The 18,732-nt window shown below is 47.0% G+C and overlaps 2 protein-coding genes across 11 annotated transcripts in view; one reads left to right on the top strand and one right to left on the bottom strand.

Moving 5' to 3' along the window:
- Positions 1–18,732, top strand: part of AKNA (AT-hook transcription factor) — a 103,376-nt gene that overhangs the window by 78,649 nt on the left and 5,995 nt on the right. The window lies entirely within an intron of this gene.
- LOC100050100 (alpha-1-acid glycoprotein 2) lies at positions 9,387–12,608 on the bottom strand. Its single transcript, XM_001488184.5, has 6 exons — positions 12,129–12,608; positions 11,594–11,736; positions 11,294–11,364; positions 10,377–10,484; positions 10,131–10,234; positions 9,387–9,585 (listed from the first exon to the last, which is right to left on the bottom strand). The coding sequence occupies exons 1-6, from the start codon at positions 12,240–12,242 to the stop codon at positions 9,520–9,522; spliced, it is 606 nt and encodes a 201-aa protein (XP_001488234.1). The 5' UTR covers positions 12,243–12,608; the 3' UTR covers positions 9,387–9,519.

The following is an 18,732-nucleotide window of genomic DNA, read 5'->3' as shown; positions in this document are numbered from 1 at the left end:
TGGGGCAAGTGGCAGGAGGTAAGGGGGTCTCCTCTCCCTCCCCCATGGCTCGATGCAGGGCTTGGGAGAGGGTGGGTACAAGAGGGAAGTGGGGAGGGGTGGTGATCTGCAGGATCCCCATCCGTGTCCTCGTTCTCTCACTGCCTGGGGGAAAGCACTTCACAGAGGTGACTAAGTTATTGCAGGGGTGTCTTCACCAAGCCAGCACCCTAGGAGAGCAGATACTGTGGGCAGAGTGAGAACAACCCCCAGATAGAGCAGGTGAAAGAAAGCACCCTTCCCCCCACCCAGTGCTCCTGCTCAGCCAGGCAGCCAGAGCACCAGCACAGGTAGAAATGCAGCCAGCGGCTATGAGCGAGTTCAGAATACAAAGCTGTTGACATCTACCCACTAGCAGCAGGTGGAAGCTGCAACCAGATACTATCACTGTGTGGAGGCACAAATCCATGCCATTAAACAGTATGAAAAAACTATATTAAATCTCCAGACCAGAAGGAAAATGACAGACACCCAGAAATCAATCCTGAAAGCACTGAAATTTATAATCTAAATGACAGACTATTCAAGATAGCTATCCTAAAAAACTCAAAAGGATACAAGAACATACAGATAGATAGTTCAATGAAATCAGGTACTTCTTCACAAAAGAGATAGAAACTATAAAGAAGAAGCAGTTAGAAACCTTGGAGATGAAAAACACAATGGAAGAGATCAAGAAAAATCTAGAATCCTTGAATAACAGGGTTGAAATTGTGGAGGAGAGACTCATGAGTCTGGATGACAGAAATAGAAATGCTTCGAATGGGGGAGGAGCGAGAACTAAGAAGGAAGGGAAATGAAGAAATTCTCCAAGAAATATCTGACTCAACTGGGAAATGCAACAGAAGGACTAGAGGTCTGTGAGAGGGAGAAGGGAAGAAGAATGGAGCGGAAAACTTGTTCAAAGTAATAACAGCTGAGAACTTCCCAAACCTGGGAAAGGACTGGAAAGACAAGGAAAGAACACAATAGACCTCCTAACTGTATCGATGTAAAGAGACCTAATCCATGGTGTATAATAGGAAAGCTGGCAAAAGTCAATGATAAAGAAAAAGTATTAAGGGTAGCAAGGCAGAAGAAAATAACTTACAAAGGAACCCCTATGAGGCTGTCAGCAGATTGCTCAGCAGATACCTTCCATGCTGGGAGAGAGTGGATTGATGTATTCAACATTCTGAGAGACGAAAACTTTCAGCCAAGAATACTCTATCCAGTGAAAATATGCATCAGACGTGATGGAGAAATAAAAACCTTCCCCGATAAACAGAAGCCGAGGTCGTTCCTGGCCATAAAACCCCCACCCCCAGAAGAAATGCTCCAGAAGGACCTTATACCCAGAAAGAAAAGGAGGAAAAAGGTTACCATCCTTGAGTAATGAGATAAATAAGTAGAGAAAATGAGAAAATGGCAGTTCTCTCTCAGAACAGGCTCACAAACACTTAATTATTACAGTAAAGATAAAGGGCAGGAAAAACACCAAAAATAAATCTGATCTCGTCATTTTGACCACAAACTCAAAACAAAAGATGGGATAAGTTGTGGCAATAACTATTTAGAAGGGGAAGCAGAAAGGGATAGAATCAGCTTAGTCTAAGGAAATAAGAGGCTATTGGAAAATGGATTATCTCATCTATGAGATTTTTTATACAAACCAGATGGTAACCACTAAACCAATGATCGGAAAAGAGACACAAACGATAAAGAAAGAGAAAACTAAGAAAATCATCATAGAAAACTACCTAATTAAATTAGTAGTCTGAAATACACGGGCTGAGAAACAAAGGAAATGCAGAAGAAGTGGAACATGAGCTATAAAATGGCAGCATTAAGCCCTCCTAGGTCAATCATCACTCTAAATGTAAATGGATTGAATTCTCCAATCAAAAGACACAGAGTGGTGGGATGGATTAAGATACGAGACCCAACAGTCTGCTGCCTCCAGGAAATACGTCTCAGCTTCAAAGAGAAACACAGGCTCAGAGGGAAGGGATGGAAGATGACACTCCAGACTAATGGCCAACAAAAGGAAGCAGGTGTTGCCATACCTATGTCAGACAAAGGAGACTTCAAGTTAAAACAGGGAATGAGTGACAATGAAGGGCAGTGTATAATGATAAAAGAGATGCTCCACCAAGAAAATGGAATACTGATAAATATGTATGCACCCAACACAGGACCACCGAAGTACATAAAGCAACTATCAACAAACCTCAAAGGAGATATTTACAAACAACACAACAGTAATGGGGGACCATAACACCCCACTTAGATCACCTATCTGAATGGAAAGTAATCCAGAGAGAGATTCGACGAGGAAATGGTGGATTTAAATGAAAAACTAGGCCAGATGGACTTCATAGATATTTATAGAACACTCCATCCAAAAAGCACAGAGTACACGTTCTTCTCAAGTGCACTGTGAACATTCTCAAGGATACACCATATATTGGAAAATGTAGCAAACCTCAGTGAATAAGAAGATTGGAATCACATCAAACAACTTTCTTCACCATAATGCTATGAAAACAGATAATTACAAGAAAAAACTAGGAAAGGAACAAAGATGTGGAGACTAAACAGCATGCTACTCAACAACCACTGGATCAGTGAAGAAATTTTAAAAGCTATCAAAAAATATCTGAAGGTGAATGAAAATACACCATACCAATTCATATGGGATGCAGCAAAAGTGATGCCATGAGGCAAATTCATAGCAAAATAGGCCCATCTCCACAAACAAGAAAAATCTCAAATAAGCAATCTTAAACCACACCTATCAGAAATAGAGCAGAAGAACAGACAAAGCCCAAAGTCAACAGAAGGAGAGAAATAATAAAAATTGGAGCAGAAGTAAAAGAAATTGAAACAAAAAACTCAGTAGAAAGGATCAATGAAACAACGAACTGTTTCATTGAGAAGATAAACAAAATTGATGAACCCTTAGACAGACCCACTAAGAGAATAAGAGAGAAGGCTCAAATAAATAAAATTATAGATGAAAGAGGAGAAATGACAATGGATACCACAGAAATACAAAGGAATCTAAGAGAATACTAGAAAGGACTATCTGCAAACAAATTGGACAATCTAGAAGAAATGGATAAATTCTTAGACTCATCCAACCTCCCAAAACTGAATCAAGAAGAAATAGGGAATCTGAATAGACCAATCACAAGTGGGGCGATTGAAACAGTCATCAAAATACCTCCCAAAAAATAAAAGTCTAGGACCAGGTGGCTTTTCTGGAGAATTCTAACAAACATTCAAAAAAGATTTAACAGCTATCTTTATCAATGTATTCCAAAATATTGAGGAAGATGGAACACTTCTTAGCCCATCTTATGAGGCCAACATCACCCTAGGACTAAAGCAAGAGAAGGACAAGAGAAGGAGTTAAATTACAGGCCAATATCACTGATGAACATAGAAGCAAAAGTCCTTAGCAAACTATTGGCAAACTGAGTACAGCAAGACATTAAAAAGATCATACACCATGATCAAGTGGGATTTATACCGGGACACAGGAATGGTTCAACATCTGAAAATCAGTCACTGTGATAAACCACGTTAACAAAACGAGGAATAAAAATCACGTGATCATCTCAATAGACACAGAGAAAACTTTTGACAAGATCCAACATCTGTTTATGACAAAAACTCTCAATAAAATGGGTATAGAGGGAAACTACCACAACATAATGAAGGCCATATATGACAAACCCATAGCAACATCAAGGGGAAAAAACGGAAAGCCATTCCTCTGAGAAAAGGAATAAGACAAGGGTGCCCATGCTTGCCACTCTTATTCAACATAGTACTGGAGCTCTGGGCCAGAGCAATTAAGCAAGAAAAAGAAATGAAAGGAATCCAAATAGGCAATGAAGAGGCACAACACTTGCTGTTTGCAGACCATAGATTTTATACATAGAAAACCCTAAAAAATCCATCAGAAAACTATTAGAAATAATCAACAGCTACAGCAAAGTTTCAGGGTACAAATCAGCTTACAAAAATCAGTTGCATTTCTATACTGTAATAATGAGCTAACAGAAAGAGAACTCAAGCATACAATCCTATTTACAATCCCATCAAGACGAATTAAATATCTAGGAATAAATTTAATCAAGAAGGTAAAAGACTTATACAAAGAAAACAACATGACATTACTGAACTAAAATGATGCTAACAAAGAAAGGGAAAGATATTCCATGCACACGGATTGGAAGAGCAAACATAGTTAAGATGTCCATATTACCTAAAGCAATTGACACATTCAATGCAATCCCCATCAGAATGCCAGTGACATTCTTCACAGAAATAGAACAAAGAATCCTAAAATCCCTATGGGGCAAGAAAACACCATGAATAGCTAAAGCAATCCTGAGAAAAAAAGAACAAATATGGAGGTTTCACAACGCCTGACTTCAAAATATACTACAAATATAGAGTAATGAAAACAGCATAGTACCAGCAGAAAAACTGACGCAGAGATCAATGGATCAGAACTGAAAGCCCAGAAATATAACCACACACCTATGGACAGCTGATCTTCGACAATGGAACCAATAATCTACAATGGAGAAAGCAAAGTCTCTTCAATAAGTGGTGTTGGCAAGACTTGACAGCCACATGCAAGAGAAGGAAATTACACCATTCTATTTTGCCATATACAAAAATTAACTCAAAATGGATTAAGACTTGAAGGTAAGACCTGAAAGTATCAAACTCCTACAAGAAAGTACAGGCAGTACGCTCTTTGACACTGGTCTTAGCAGCACCTTTTCAAATGCCATGTCTACTCGGGAAGGGAAACAAAAGAAAAAATAAACTAGTGGGACTTCATCAAACTAAAGAACTTCTGCAAAGAAAAGGAAACCAAGATCAAAACAAAAAGGCAACCCATGAACTCGGGGAAAATATTTGCAAATCATATATCTGACAAGGGGTTAATCTCTATAACATATAAAGAGCTCACACAACTGAACAACAAAAAACCAAACAACCTGATCCAAAAATGGGCAGAGGATATGAACATTTTTCCAAAGAAGAAGAACAGATGGCCAACAGGCCTATGAAAAGATGTTCAGCATCACAAATCATCAGGGAGATGCAAATCAGGTCTGCACTAACATAGCCTTACATCCGTTAGAATGGCTATAATCACCAAGACAAACAATAACAAATGTTGGAGAGGATGTGGAGAAAAGGGAACCCTCATACAATGGTGGTGGGAATGCAAACTGGTGCAGCCGCTATGGAAAACAGTATGGAGATTTCTCAAAAAATTAAAAATAGAAAAACCACATGACCCTGCCTTCCCGCTACTGGGTATTTATGCAAAGACCTTAAAATCAACAATTCAAGTAGTGGTGTGTACCCCTGTGTTCATCACAGCATTATTCACGATAGCCAAGATGAGGAAGCAACTCAAGTGCCCATGGACTGATGAGTGGATAAAGAAGAGGTGGTGTATGTATACAATGCAATACCACTCAGCCAGAAAAGACAAAATCGTCCCATTCGGAACATCATGGATGGACATTCAGGGTATGATGTTAAGTGAAATAAGCCAGACAAACAGAGACAAACACTGTATGATTTCACTCATATGTGAAACACAAAGGAAACGTGGACAAAGAGAACAGATTAGTGGATGCCAGAGGGGGAGGGGGTTGGCGGTGGGCGTGAGGGGTAAGGAGCACATATGCGTGGGGACCAACAATAATGCACAGCTGAAATTACACAACGTTATAAACTATTTTTAAAAAGTATCATTACTGTGTGTTTACAATTATGTATTCCTATTCATTTCATATATTTTCAATAATTTTTCATATTTCGATGTAGTTGGTAGTTGTGATTTGAATGGATACATAAGCTTTCATTCCCTTCCCAGATTCTAAGCTCCTGTCCAGAGTCGAGAGCTTTAGAGGGTCCCTCATATCACACACACATGCAGAGTTTATTGAAGAATACGTGAGCCCCTCTGTCACTTGGGATCTGGTCCTGCAACTGGCACAGAGTGACCCACAGCCCTAAACATGCTTTTTCACAACCAACACCGTGCAGACCCCAGAGGAACAGTTCCTCGCATTTTGCACTCGGTCCCTGGACCATCGGGCTGCTGTCCCCGGCTGTGCTGAGCCTTTGTGGAGGATGCTGCTGCCAACACAGGAGACGGACCTGCTTCAGAGCTCAGGGAGCATCGGAGGAGACTTAGGGCTCAGAGAAAGGACAAGTGACTAACTTCTGATTCCTCCCTCTCAGCGCAAAGGCAGTAAATTCTTGCAACATCAATGTTTGTTTCCCAATGAGACGGCGAGTCCATCACTGCGCTGTGTGGCTGGGCTTGGTCGCCTGAATTGGAAACAGGTGGTATTTGCAAGAGTTGCATGTGGAGCTGAGAAACGTTTGGCAATATTAAGTCATTCATATGATCCAATTGTGTCTACATAGATGTGACACACAATACAATACACGGCTGGGGAAGGGAGGGCGGGTGGCACGGTCCCCAGGGTGGTCTCCTCTGTCTGAGCAGCCCTTTCTGAGACCCACGAGCCATTCGCATGTTACCACTTTCTCTGCGTCCGTGATATGAAGTCATCCGGGAGGGCTGCCTCTGTCAATCTCGGGCTCTTTGTCCATCAGTCATTCAGCAAACAGTTTCCGACGCCTCCGTGCCCCAGGGCCCATGCGTGGTTCTGGGAGCCCATGCAGCTGTCAGTCATAAGGAGGGTCAGGAAGCACCTGCTGTGGCAGGACCTGGGCTGCATGCGAAGACAGAATCATCTACTCCCATCCGAGAGCCAGGGCTGGGTCCCCAGGGACCCTGGGTCATGAACCAGGCACCCGGTGCAGAGTCAGGCTCCAGATGAAACACAGTAGGATTTCAAAGTGCTTAATGTTACAACATGCAGAGAGACGGCTCCTACTTCCATGGATCTGACTGCAGAGCAGAGCAGACAATAACGAGTAAGCGGTTATGGTAACGGTGCAGGTTATCACATTAGTAAGTGAGTTATAGACGTGGCCATCCCCCGTGGCTCACTGGGAGGGGTGGGTAACCCCAGAGCCACTGGCTGGGGGCTGGGGGCAAGGTAGCAACAGGAAACATATCTGTCCCAGGTGAGCGGACAGAGGCCGAGGAGCTGGGAGTGACAGGGTCCTGGAACATCACACGGAGTGGGACCCTCACGGCCCAGGAGGGAACGAAGAGCCGGAACCGGGCCATGCTGAAGGTGTGACTGAGACCCAGGGATGTCGAGGCAGGGGTGACGGACGGGGCTGCGTGAGGACCCAGAGTCTGTCCAACTTTCTAAGAACATTGAGCGTTTCACATCTGCCAGGGCCGAGGGGAGTGCCTCATGGATCCGGCCCCATCCGGTTCCCCCAACAAGCCTGTGACACCCACACCATGACTGTCCCCATCTTACAGCCCCTGGAGCACAGGGAGGAAACCCCGCTGCCCCCAGGCTGAGTCTTCCCATCACAGCCAGCAGATGGGGGTCCATGGGGTGTTTCCCTCTGCCCTTGCTGAGCCTGGCTTCCTGGGCTGCTTTCACATCCTGACCGAGCTTGGGTTTGTTGACTGCTTCTGTGGGTCACGAACCAGGCAGCTGGTACCCAGGTAGGATGTGGGATGAAGCAGGAGTCTGAGCAAGCTTTCAACAAATAGAGAAATAAACATGTTTTTATGGACATGTGTCTTTGTGGACATATGTATATACATATATATATATATATATACACCCCTCCAGCCAATAATTTATAGACAGATGGACAGACGTTTTAAACTGAGGAGTGTTCCTGTCTTGCATCCTCCGTAGGAGGCCGGAGAAGAAGGGAGAGGCCAGGGGCTCTGGTGCACACCTGGCCACCCGCCTGTCACCAGCTGCTCTGGAGCAGCGATCCCTGGGATGGATGTGGCTGGGGACCTTCCTCTAGCGACTGGTGGCCTGTGTGGCACCTTGACACCACTGGACCATCGTAACATGGCAGCATGGAGAGTGACGTGCGCCCAGCCTTCCTATGGCTGGAGAGGCCTTTCCCAGAGCCTCCAGGGATGGACACGCCCACAGACGGCCTGGGCAGCTGGCAGCCACGGCCCCTCCCACACCTCCCTCCACCTGCCTCCCTCTGGTGGCTTCTGTGTCTCCCACTTTCCCCCTCTGCCTCTCTCAGAACCATAAGTCTTTCTACTGGAGCTTCTGCAAGGAGAGGCCGTCTGATCAAGCCCTTCATATGGAGGCCAGAGATGCTACAAGACACACAGTAGATCAATGTCTGCAAAAGCTGGAGCCTGGACTCTCTCTGCAGTGCTCCATTAAGTAGCAACTGAGCGCCTACCAGACGCCGACCCCTGAGCTGAGTCTTGGGTGTGTGCAGCTGGCTCTTTGGCGAGCGGTGGTGTGTGAGCGCAGGACTGGGCATCAGGCGTGGGGTTGGGGCCTGTCTCTCTGAAGGCTGAGGCCGCTCACATGAGGCTTTGACTGGAAAATTCAGCCCCGCCATTCCCGCCCCCTGAGTGGAGCAGCTGCCCTCCCGTGACCACAGACCCGGAGCCCTCAGGCTGGGAGGAGGCGGCCTTCCTCGCTGGCCCCTGTTCAGGTGCGCATCAGCCTCTTCCTGCCACGGCGTGGGCTGCCCCAGACGGGACCCTGTCCCGAGGATGCAAACATATTGCAGGGTGGTTGGCTCCCAGGAGCCACATCCTGCTGGGTGTCGTGTCCTCTTGTTGGGGTCAGGCAGGTGTCTCAGGACGTGTCACAGTGACACACGGCCCCTTGGTCCAAGGCGCCAAGCCCCCACGTCCCCCGACTGTGCCCCTGGCTGTGGTCCAGACCCCTGCCTTTGCCAGGATGCTTCTCACGGCCCACCTCGGGTCTTCGTGCCTCCAGTCTGGCTCCTGCCCCCTCTCCTCCCCTCAGGGCCAGAGGGATGTCCTCAGTAATGTCCCTCTTGCTTGGACCACACGCCCGAGTCCTCCCTGCCCCTCATCCAGCTGAACCCCTACGTGGGGTCCACTGCCTCAACTTCCTCCAAGGGGTCCTCCCAGATCCTTGGGCTGCAGCAGAAACAGACGTGGTATCCAGTTCCTATCTTTCCACACCGGTTCAGACGCCCCTTCCAGGCAGCCCACCCAGACTTCCCCATACAGAGGGAACCATCCCCGTGCTGGCCTCCCTCTGGGCTCAGGCACATGGTTGTCTGTCCTGGCACGTGTGCTGGGGCTTCTAGCGGGGACCCTTCCAACCAGGGGCAGGGCCTTGTCCAGTGCTCGGCCAGCGCTCAACTCAGGGCGGGTCTCAACGGGAATGAATGAATGAAGGAGCGAATGACGGAATGAGTGAATGATGAGTGCCCGTCGCAAAGGCAGAAGCTTTATTGTTGCCACTGAGGGAAGGAATGGAGGTACAAAGGGTGGATGGGGGCTGAGGACGCCCCCAAGTCCCCGAGGCCCCAACCCAGGGCTGCGTCCTCCTAGGCCTCCTCCTGTTTCTCCTTCCTTTCCTCCTCGTGCTGCTTCTCCAGAGGCCCACACTGATCCTAGAAGATGGGGAGAGAGAGCACAGTGACTGGGTCGGCAGGGGTCCCTGGGGGAAGCCGGAATGACCTGTGGACTGTGGTCAAGGCCACCCAGGGCTCTGGCCCGGCTCTGCCACTTCCGAGCTGGGTGACCTTGGGTGAGTCACTTTCCCTCTCTGAGCCTCAACTTATTCACCTCTACAATGGGGCCTCAAACCCTTAGGAATAGCCGGCAGTTGCCAAGCCCTTATGTCCCGCCCATCCCGCATGCTGGCCTCCTGCATCCTCACCACCATAGTGCAGATGCTGCCACTGAGGCTCTGGGCGCCCGTGTGGCCTCCGAACTCCCCCAGTAAGGCGATGGGGTGGCAGGCCGCAGGCCAGGGGGCCACCTCCAGTGCCTGTGTCCATCAGCCCTTTCCAAGGGTTCCCAAGAGTTGGGGTGATGGTGCCACCTGTGTCATGGGTGTGGCGTCTTGGTGGGCAGCTTTCCCTCCCTGGGACTCTGGGGCTGCCCCAGGGGGGACACCCGTGGGTGCCCGCTGCCCAGCCCTCCTTGCACTCACCTTTTTCTCATCAGTGTACATGATTTCCGACTTGTCAATGTCGATGCACCCGATGGCTTCATGGAACTCACTCATCTGCTCCGGGGTCACCTCAGGCCTGTCCGCTGCAGGAAGGAGCAAGGGGCTGGGTGAGGATGCTGGGAGCCTGGGTGGGAGGCCAGGAGGGCCGGCGTTCTGGGGGCTCAGCCCCCGGATCGGGGGTTCCCTGGGTCAGGCCTGGAAGGCAGGGGTTGGAGGAGAACCTACCATAGAAGGACAGCCCCATATTCTGCTTATCGTCCAGGAAGTAGGCAAACATGAAGGTTCTGGGGTCCTTGGTGAGCCACAAGTAGGCAAACTGTTCTCTGCCATTTTCTGGAGGAGGAAGCCTCTGGTGAGACCACGAGGACGGCACCATGGTTCCCATCTCACAGGCAAGGACACTTGTGTGCCCCGGGCCACATAGCCAATGGGAGAAAGCCAGGGCTCACTTGGGCCCCATGTCCCTGGCTCCTACTGTGCGCCACGCCCTGCCTGCGCCAGTTCTTCGTGTGGAACCCCAGGAGCTGCACACGGACTGTGGCCGTCAGCAACTTCCTCCCCATTTTGCAGATGAGGAAAATGAGGCCTAGGGAGGGGCCCTGAGGCTGCTACGTGCTGTGGGTTCAAGTCCATCAGCATCATGTGCTCATACTCTGTACCCTCTCTTCTGTGATGGTGGGATCGGGTGAAGTCACTTCCTGCCCAACGCACAGGCTGCCACTTGAGCTCCCAGAGGATAGAGAGCAGTGAGAGAGAGACAGGACGGAGCCAGCCTGGGGTTTGATCCGAGTTCTCATCGCAAGTGTGTGACCTCGGGAAACTACCTGACATCTCTGTGTTTCTGTGTCCTCATCTGATCCCTGTAATGTCCTCCTAGGGTTGTCTGTGAGTGTGAAGTGGGTTAATTCATGTCAGATGCTTCGAGGTGCTGGGCACAAAGTCAGAACTCGAAACTGGTGGCTGTCGTTACTGATTATTGCAGTGCGCAGGGGCTGGCAGCACGGATAGAAGAAGAAGTGGGCCTGTCCCATATTCTCTCTGCCCAAGGCCCCCGGGGCTTTAGCCTCATCCCCTCCTGTAGGCTGGCCACCCACATCCTCCCCATTCCACACAGCAGCCCTGTGCCCAAGGACTGGTCTCACCGTGTATGGATAAGGTCCCTTCCTTCCGGTGGACATTCAAGAGGGCTGATTTGTAGACACACTGGTTCCCACTGAAGCCAGACCGAAGGGGAGAAAAACAATAAGTGGGTCAAGGAGAAGTGGACCATCACCCATCGCAGTCATCCGGGACAAGAGTCAGCTGGTGACTGGAGTCAGCCCTCCCCATTCCATGGATAGGAAGGCCGAGGGCAGGAAGGGGGTGGGACTTGTTCAAAGTCCCTGGGCAACGAGGGGTAGAAGCCAGAAGCTGGGGCTGGGGTGGGTGTGTGGGGGTCTCACATGGTTGAATAAGCTCTGAGCTGTATCGTGTCCTCCTTGTGGCTGGGATCAAAGTAAAAGAAGGCTGCCTGATATGTCTTCGCTGAGTGCTTGTACCCAGCATTGCGGGAGGCCGACGCGATATAAAACCACTTGCCAGAGAGCTGGGGAGAAGCCAGGAGCAGGTGAGGGAGGCTGGGAGCCGGGGTCTCAATGGTCCAAGGGACAAGACTCCAGCACACCTCTCTCCAGTTTGCAAACAGGAGGACAGAGGCACCAGGTGAAGAGTGGACATGTAGGAGCTCACACTGCAGGTCAAGCATCCCACCAACCCAGTGGACTCTCCTTGTTAAGTACAGAATTATCCCCTGCTGGGGGACCTGGCAATCAGGCTTCTATGTTGGGAGGCAGAGGAATGCCACTGGAGGCTGGTCAGAATTTCACCCCCGGACCCAGGAGAGAAAAGGCAGAATCAGGAGAGGGGACTGACCACAAGCCAGCAGGGCAGAGGGAAGCCCAGAGAGGGAGGAAGCTGCCCATGGTGCCCAGCACTCACCCGGTCTAGGGTGGCATCGGTGATAGGCAATGCCCTGAATTTGGCACATCCTAGGCTCTGGGCATCCAGCAGAGGAAGGAGGCTCAGGACAGTGAGAACCCAGGGCAGCGCCATGCCGAGATTGGGAGGCACCTGGAGACAACGGAAGTGGTGGCTGAAGGGTGCAGTGACCTTTATAAGGAGCTGTAGGCTGATGTGACATCATCCGGTGATGGGGAAATGCCTTGCACCAAACCTGCCGTCCTTCCCCAAAAGCCAGATGTAGGCAAAGCCTCTAAGCCCAGGTCTAACTTGGGTCCCTGACCTGGAGGTCTGGCTATTCCAGGCCAAGGTGGGTGTGGGCTGCATGGAGATTTGTCAACATGTGGATATCAATAGTCTTGCCTCTCAGCAACCTCTCACATTTTCATCCAATTACTGCCCCACTGACTTCAGAGGGGCCCAGCCGTAGATCACATGCTGAAAGCAACTAAGAGTTCCCAGGCTTGTGTGGGGAGCAGGAGTAATGGGGTGGGGGAGGAGCTTTGGGGGTGGACGTGACAGCAAACAGGAAGTGAATTCAACTGAGTGTGGTGACAACTGTGACAGTGCAAATGTCCAGAGTGGCTGACGCATTCCCAGAGGCAGGGACACTTCCCAAAGAAGGGGGCACAAACGCTGAATGTCTATTTTCAGGAAATGTGTTACTTGAACTACCTCCCATCGTCCAAAACAGGAAATCATCCCCATGTGGTCTCCAGCCCCTGCTATGTGAACAGAGAGCCTGTCTGTCTCTTCACCAGGACGTCGAGTCCTGGGACAGTGCCCAGCACAGGGAGGCTTCAGTAAGAACTGTGGGATGAATAATTCCACTGCCCATTTCCAATTCTACCTCATGGGGTCCAATCTTCATCCATATGAATAAATACTTTCCAGAAGTATTATATAAGGGGAGACATAAGCATCATGGCAGAGAGAACTCTCCCTGTAGACTTGGCCCCTAGATACAATGTAAAAGACGTTCACACGCCAACAGACGACCTTCACAGAACACAGAAGATGTCTGAGAGACTCACACAGCCTTATGTCTGAAGGTGGTGGTGCTGGCCCCCCTGGAGCAAGGGGCAGGAGGTAAGGGGATCTACTCTCCCTGCCCCATGGCAGCAACACAGGGCCTGGGACAGCATGGCTATAAGACAGAAGGGAGAGTGGTGGCCTTCCGTGAGAATACCTTGACTCTCTGACATCTCTCACTGCCCAAGGGAACATCCCATACAGAGGCGATCAAGCTATTTCAAGGGTGTCTTCACCAAGCTACCCCCTGAGGAGAGCAGACAGCAAAGACAGGGCAAGAACACCCCTAGGATACAGCAGCCAAAAGAAAGCCCCCTTTCCCCGCCAAGCACTGCAGGTCAGCGGGTCGGCCAGAGCACCCACACAGTTACGAATGTCGCTAGCAGCTGTGAGCGAGCAAGCTGCAGAATGCGGCTGTGGGCTCAGAATACACAGCACTTGACTCCTACCCAGGGGCAGCAGGGGGAAGCTGGGATCAGACACTATCACTGTGCACAGGCACGAATCCATGCCATCAAACAGTATGAAAAAGTGGATGAACTCTCCAGACCTGAAGGAAAATGACAAGTACCCAGAAATTAATCCTGAAGGCACTGAAATTTATAATCTAAATGAGAGAGACTACAAGCCGCTATCATAAAAAACTCAAACGGCTACAAGAAAATACAGATAGACAATTCAATGACAAAAGGAACTTCAACAACAAAGAGATTGAAACTATAAAGAAGAAGAAATCAGAAATGTTGGAGATGAGAAACACAATAGGTGGTATTCAGAAAATTCTAGACTCCTTGAAAAATAGAGTTGATATTATGGAGGAGAGAATCAGCAGTCTGGAGGACAGAAATCTAGAAATGCTTCCAGTGGAGGAGGAGAGAAGTAAGACTACAAAGAAATGAAGAAATTCTCCGAGAAATATCCGACTCCAATGGAAGTGCAACAGAAAGATTATACGCATTGTTCCAGTGCAGTGAAGAGAAAGGAGGATGCACCAGAAAACTTCTTCAAAGAAATAAGAGCTGAGAACTTCCAAAACTTGAGGAGGGAGCTGGAAATGCAAGTGAAAGAAGCCAGTAGATCTCCTAACTCTATCAATGCAAAAAGACCTTCTCCAAGGCCTATGGTAGTAAAGCTGGCAAAATCAATGATAAAGAAAAGGATTTCAGGGCAGCAAGGCAGAAGAAAATAACTTACAAAGGAACCCCTATCAGGCTGTCTGCAGATTTCTCAGTGGGAAACTTAGAGTGTAGGAGAGAGTGGAATGATATATTCAAAATTGTGAAAGACAAAAACTTGGAGCCAAGAATACTCTATCCAGTAAAAATATACTTCTCATATCATGGATAAATGAAAATGTTCCCAGATGGACAAAAGCTAAGGGAGGTCATGGCCACAAGACCCCCCCCCCCAAGAATAAATGCACAAGAAAGCCCTCATACCTGAAAAAGAAAAGAATAGGGTTAAAAAGCCTTGAGCAAGGAGAGAAATAGGTAGGCAAAATCAGACAATTGCAGCTCTCTATCAGAACAGGCCCGAAAACACTGAATTATAACATTAAAGCTAAAGGAAGGAAAACACCGAAAATAAATATAATCTCCTCATTTTGACCACACTCAAAACACAACATGGAATCAGTTGTGACAATAACAACTTAGAAAAGGAATGGAATGAGGTTAGTTTAAGGAAATAAGAGGCTATCAGAAAAAAGACTATCTCATCTACGAGATTTTTTACACAAACCTCATGGTAACCACTAAACAAATAATTAGAACTCAGACACTAATGATAAATAAAGAGAAAACTGAGAAAACAACCAAGGAAAACTACCTAATTGAATTAGTAGTCTGAAATACTTGGGACAAGAAACAAAGGAAATGCAGAAGAACCAGAAAACAAGTGATAAAATGGCAGCATTGAGCCTTCATATATCAATAATCACTCTAAATGTAAACTGATTGAATTCTCCAATCAAAAGACAGAGTGGTGAGATGGGTTAAAAAACAAGACCCAACAACATGGTGCCTCCAGGATACACATCTCAGCTGCAAAGACAAACACAGGCTCAGAGAGAACAGATGGAAGATGATCCTCCAAGATAATGGAGACAAAAGAAATCAGGTGTTGCCATAACTCTATGAAAGTAGACTTCAAGATAAAACAGGTAATAAGAGACGAAGAGGAGCAGTACACAATGATCAAAGAGATTCTCCACCAAGAAGACCTAACACTGATAATTATATGTGAACCACACACAGGAGCACCAAAGTACATAAGGCAATATTGCAAAGCTAAAAGGAGATATTAACAAGACACAATAATATTAGTGCACCTTCACCCCCACTTACACTGCTTAGAGAATGGCCAGATCTCCAGAGAGAAAGTCAACAAGGAAATAGTGGATTCAAATGAAAAACTAGACCAGATGGACTTTATAAATATAATAGAACAGTCCATCTCAAATCAGCAGAATCCACATTCTTCTCAAGGACACATGGACATTCTCAAAGATAGACCATCTGTTAGGAAACAAGGTACACCTCAAAGCTTTCAAGAAGATTGAAATCACGTCAAGCATCCTTTTCAGACCACGAAGCTATGAAACTCGAGAGAAACAACAAGAAAAATAGCTAGGAAAGGGAAATCATGTGGAGACTAAACACCATGCTACTGAACAACCAATGGATCATTGAAGAAATTAAAGGAGAAGTAAAAAAATATCTGGAGAGAAAGGAAAAGGAAAATACACCAGACCGACTCATTTGGGATGCAGCAACACTGGTCCTAAGAGGCAAACTCATAGCGATACAGGTTCACCTGAAGAATAAAGAAAAATTTCCAATAAGCAATCTTAACCTACACCTAACAAAATAGAAAAAGAAGGACACACAACCCCAAAGTCATCAGAAAGTGGAAATAATAAAAATCAGAGCAGGAGTAATTGCATTTGAAACAAGAAAGGCAGTAGAAACGATCAATGAAACAAGGAGCTGGTTCTTTGAGAAGATAAGCAAAGTGGACAAACCCTTAGCTAGACTACCGAAGAAAAAAAGAGAGAAGGCTCATATAAATAAAATTAGAAATGACAGAGGATAAATTACCACAGAAACCAGTAACAAAACGAAAGGGCCACCCACCAACTGGGAGAAAACATTGGCAAATCCTATAGCTTACAAGGGTTTAATCTGCATAACATATAAAGAACTCACACAACCGAACAAAGAAGACCCAAACAACCTGATCAAAAACTGATCAGAGGATAGGAACCAACACTTTTCTAAAGAAGACACACAGAGGGCCAACAGGCACACGAAGACACCTTCAATATCGCTAATCATCAGGGAAACGGAAATCAAACTCACTAAGACATCCTCACCATGGTTAGAATAGCTATAATCACCAAGACAAAAAATAACAATTGTTGGAGAGGGTGTGGAGAAAAGGGAAGCCTTGTACACTGCTGGTGGGAATGCAAACTGCTGCAGCCGCTATGGAAAACACTACAGGGATTTCTCAAAAAATTAAAAATAAAAATACAATAGGGCCCAGCTAGATAGCTGGGTATTTATCCAAAGACCTTGAAATCAACAATTCAAAGAGACTTATGTACCCCTATGTCCATTGCAGGATTATTCACAATGGCCAACATGTGGGAGCAACCCAAGTGCCCATCGACTGATGAATGGGCAAAGAAGAGGTGGTGTATAGACACAACAGAATACTATGCAGCTATAAAAAAGACAAAACTGTGCCATTCTCCAGAACATGGATGGCCCTTGAGGGTATGATGTTAAGCGAAAGAAGCCAGATGGAGAAAGACAAACAGCACATGATTTCACTCCTATGTGGAGGATAAACAGACACCTGGACAAAGAGAACAGATGAGTGGTTACCAGAGGGAAAGGGGGTTAGGGGGTGGGCATACGGGGTAAAGGGGCACATTTAGATGGTGACCGACAGACAATAATGTACGAGTGAAATTGCCAATGTTATGAAATATTGAAAAATACTATTACTGTGTGCCGACCATTTTGTATTCTTCTTCGTTTGATATATTTTCAACAATTTTTCATGTTTTGGTGTAGTCAGTAGTTGTGAGTTGAATGGATACATAAGCTTTCATTCGCTTCCCAGATTCTAACTGATCAATAAATGAAAAGCAACAGTATAGATTGGAACTTATGATGAAGCCATTTGCTTTAAAACTAGTTCGGCCTGATCTTCTCTTTCCAAAAGGGCCTGACGTGGCCTGTTGAGTGTGCTTTGTACATCTGCTTCATGCATTTACGATGTCCCAAAGACAAGCTGATGCCCTTAGATACAGATGGAACAGCCCCACAATGGGATTTCTTTAAGGTTAAGTGTCTCTCCCTAAACGAAGGATTAGTTCCCGACCTGCTGTGATCACCTTGTGACCACTCACCTTGTCACCACTGACCTGCTGTGCCACCTAAGGTCTCACGACATTTGTAAAAGGACATTCCTCTCCTATGTGAGGCATACATCTTGGTTCCAAGACAGTCCATAACTCACTCTGCACACCCCACGTCTTTGGTGCCCCTCCCTCCTTGGGGAAGGAAGGCCCCGGGCTGGTCCTCAGATCTGGCTCATAATAAACTCACCCCAGTTTTGATTTATAGCTTGATCAAGGGTGATTTCTGTTGACATGACTTACCGGGTCGTGTCCTCTCTTTATTTCCATAGTATTTTGTTTGAGGTTTTCCAGCTTTATTGAGACACATGTCTGTACCGTTTTTTATTGTGATGTTCTCCTCTCATGTTAAATGTGAGAGATCGAATTCCTGTCTCTACTCGCTGCACCATCACGAGAGAGAGAAGCGTGTGTCATGTGGAAGACTGTAGCGTTATTCAAAATACCAGAAACTGGAAACCATTCGAATGTCCATGGATATGAAAGTGGAAAAACCAACTGGGGCGTTTTCATACCATGGGATGTCACTCAGCAATGAAAAGGAGTGAAAGCAGATCCAGACAACGTGAATGAATCTCAGAAACGTGGCACTGAGCAAAGGAAGCCAGACTCAGCAGAGCTCCTACCGTCAGATTCCATTCATGTCAAGTTCTAGACGCGCCAATGCTAATCTATAATGACGGAAATCAGGTCGGTGGCTGCCCAGGGCGAGGAGGACAGCGTGATTGTCAAAAGGCCCAGGAGAAGTGTGTGCAGTGGACGGCGATGTTCTGCATGTGCACTGTGCTGGTGAGGACACACGTACTGTGCACCTGTGAGAACCCATTGAACCGGAACCGACAACGTGTGCATTTCACTGTATGCCAGTTACACCTCAGCTAAGACGATTCAAAAATCTCTGCCCCAAAACAGAGAAAACAGAACAGGACGAATAAAGGATGAAAAAACACTGATGATTTTTAATGCTGTGTTAATTACGCAAGGAATAAATGAGTCTCTTTCTCCACATGACGGCCAGAGATGGAACTTCCCTTTTTCACTTTCTTTTTGGCCAGCTCAGGTCGGGTTTTGAATTTGCGTTGCTCTAATCTGAGTCTTGAAGAAATGGTTGTAGTTCTTCAG

This window comes from Equus caballus, chromosome 25 (assembly GCF_041296265.1).
Source record: "Equus caballus isolate H_3958 breed thoroughbred chromosome 25, TB-T2T, whole genome shotgun sequence".
Lineage (NCBI taxonomy): Eukaryota > Metazoa > Chordata > Mammalia > Perissodactyla > Equidae > Equus > Equus caballus.
The sequence above is the reverse complement of the archived record's forward strand: the minus strand, read 5'-3'. Positions and strand labels throughout refer to the sequence as shown.

Bases quoted from the DNA above. Each gene is read 5' to 3' on its own strand.
- LOC100050100 (XM_001488184.5), bottom strand. From the start codon at position 12,242: ATGGCGCTGCCCTGGGTTCTCACTGTCCTGAGCCTCCTTCCTCTGCTG. The intron at 11,737-12,128 runs GTGAGTGCTGGG...GCTTCTCCCCAG, and splicing joins CCGATGCCACCCTAGACCGG to CTCTCTGGCAAGTGGTTTTA. The intron at 11,365-11,593 runs GTGAGACCCCCA...GTCTGGCTTCAG, and splicing joins CTCAGAGCTTATTCAACCAT to TGGGAACCAGTGTGTCTACA.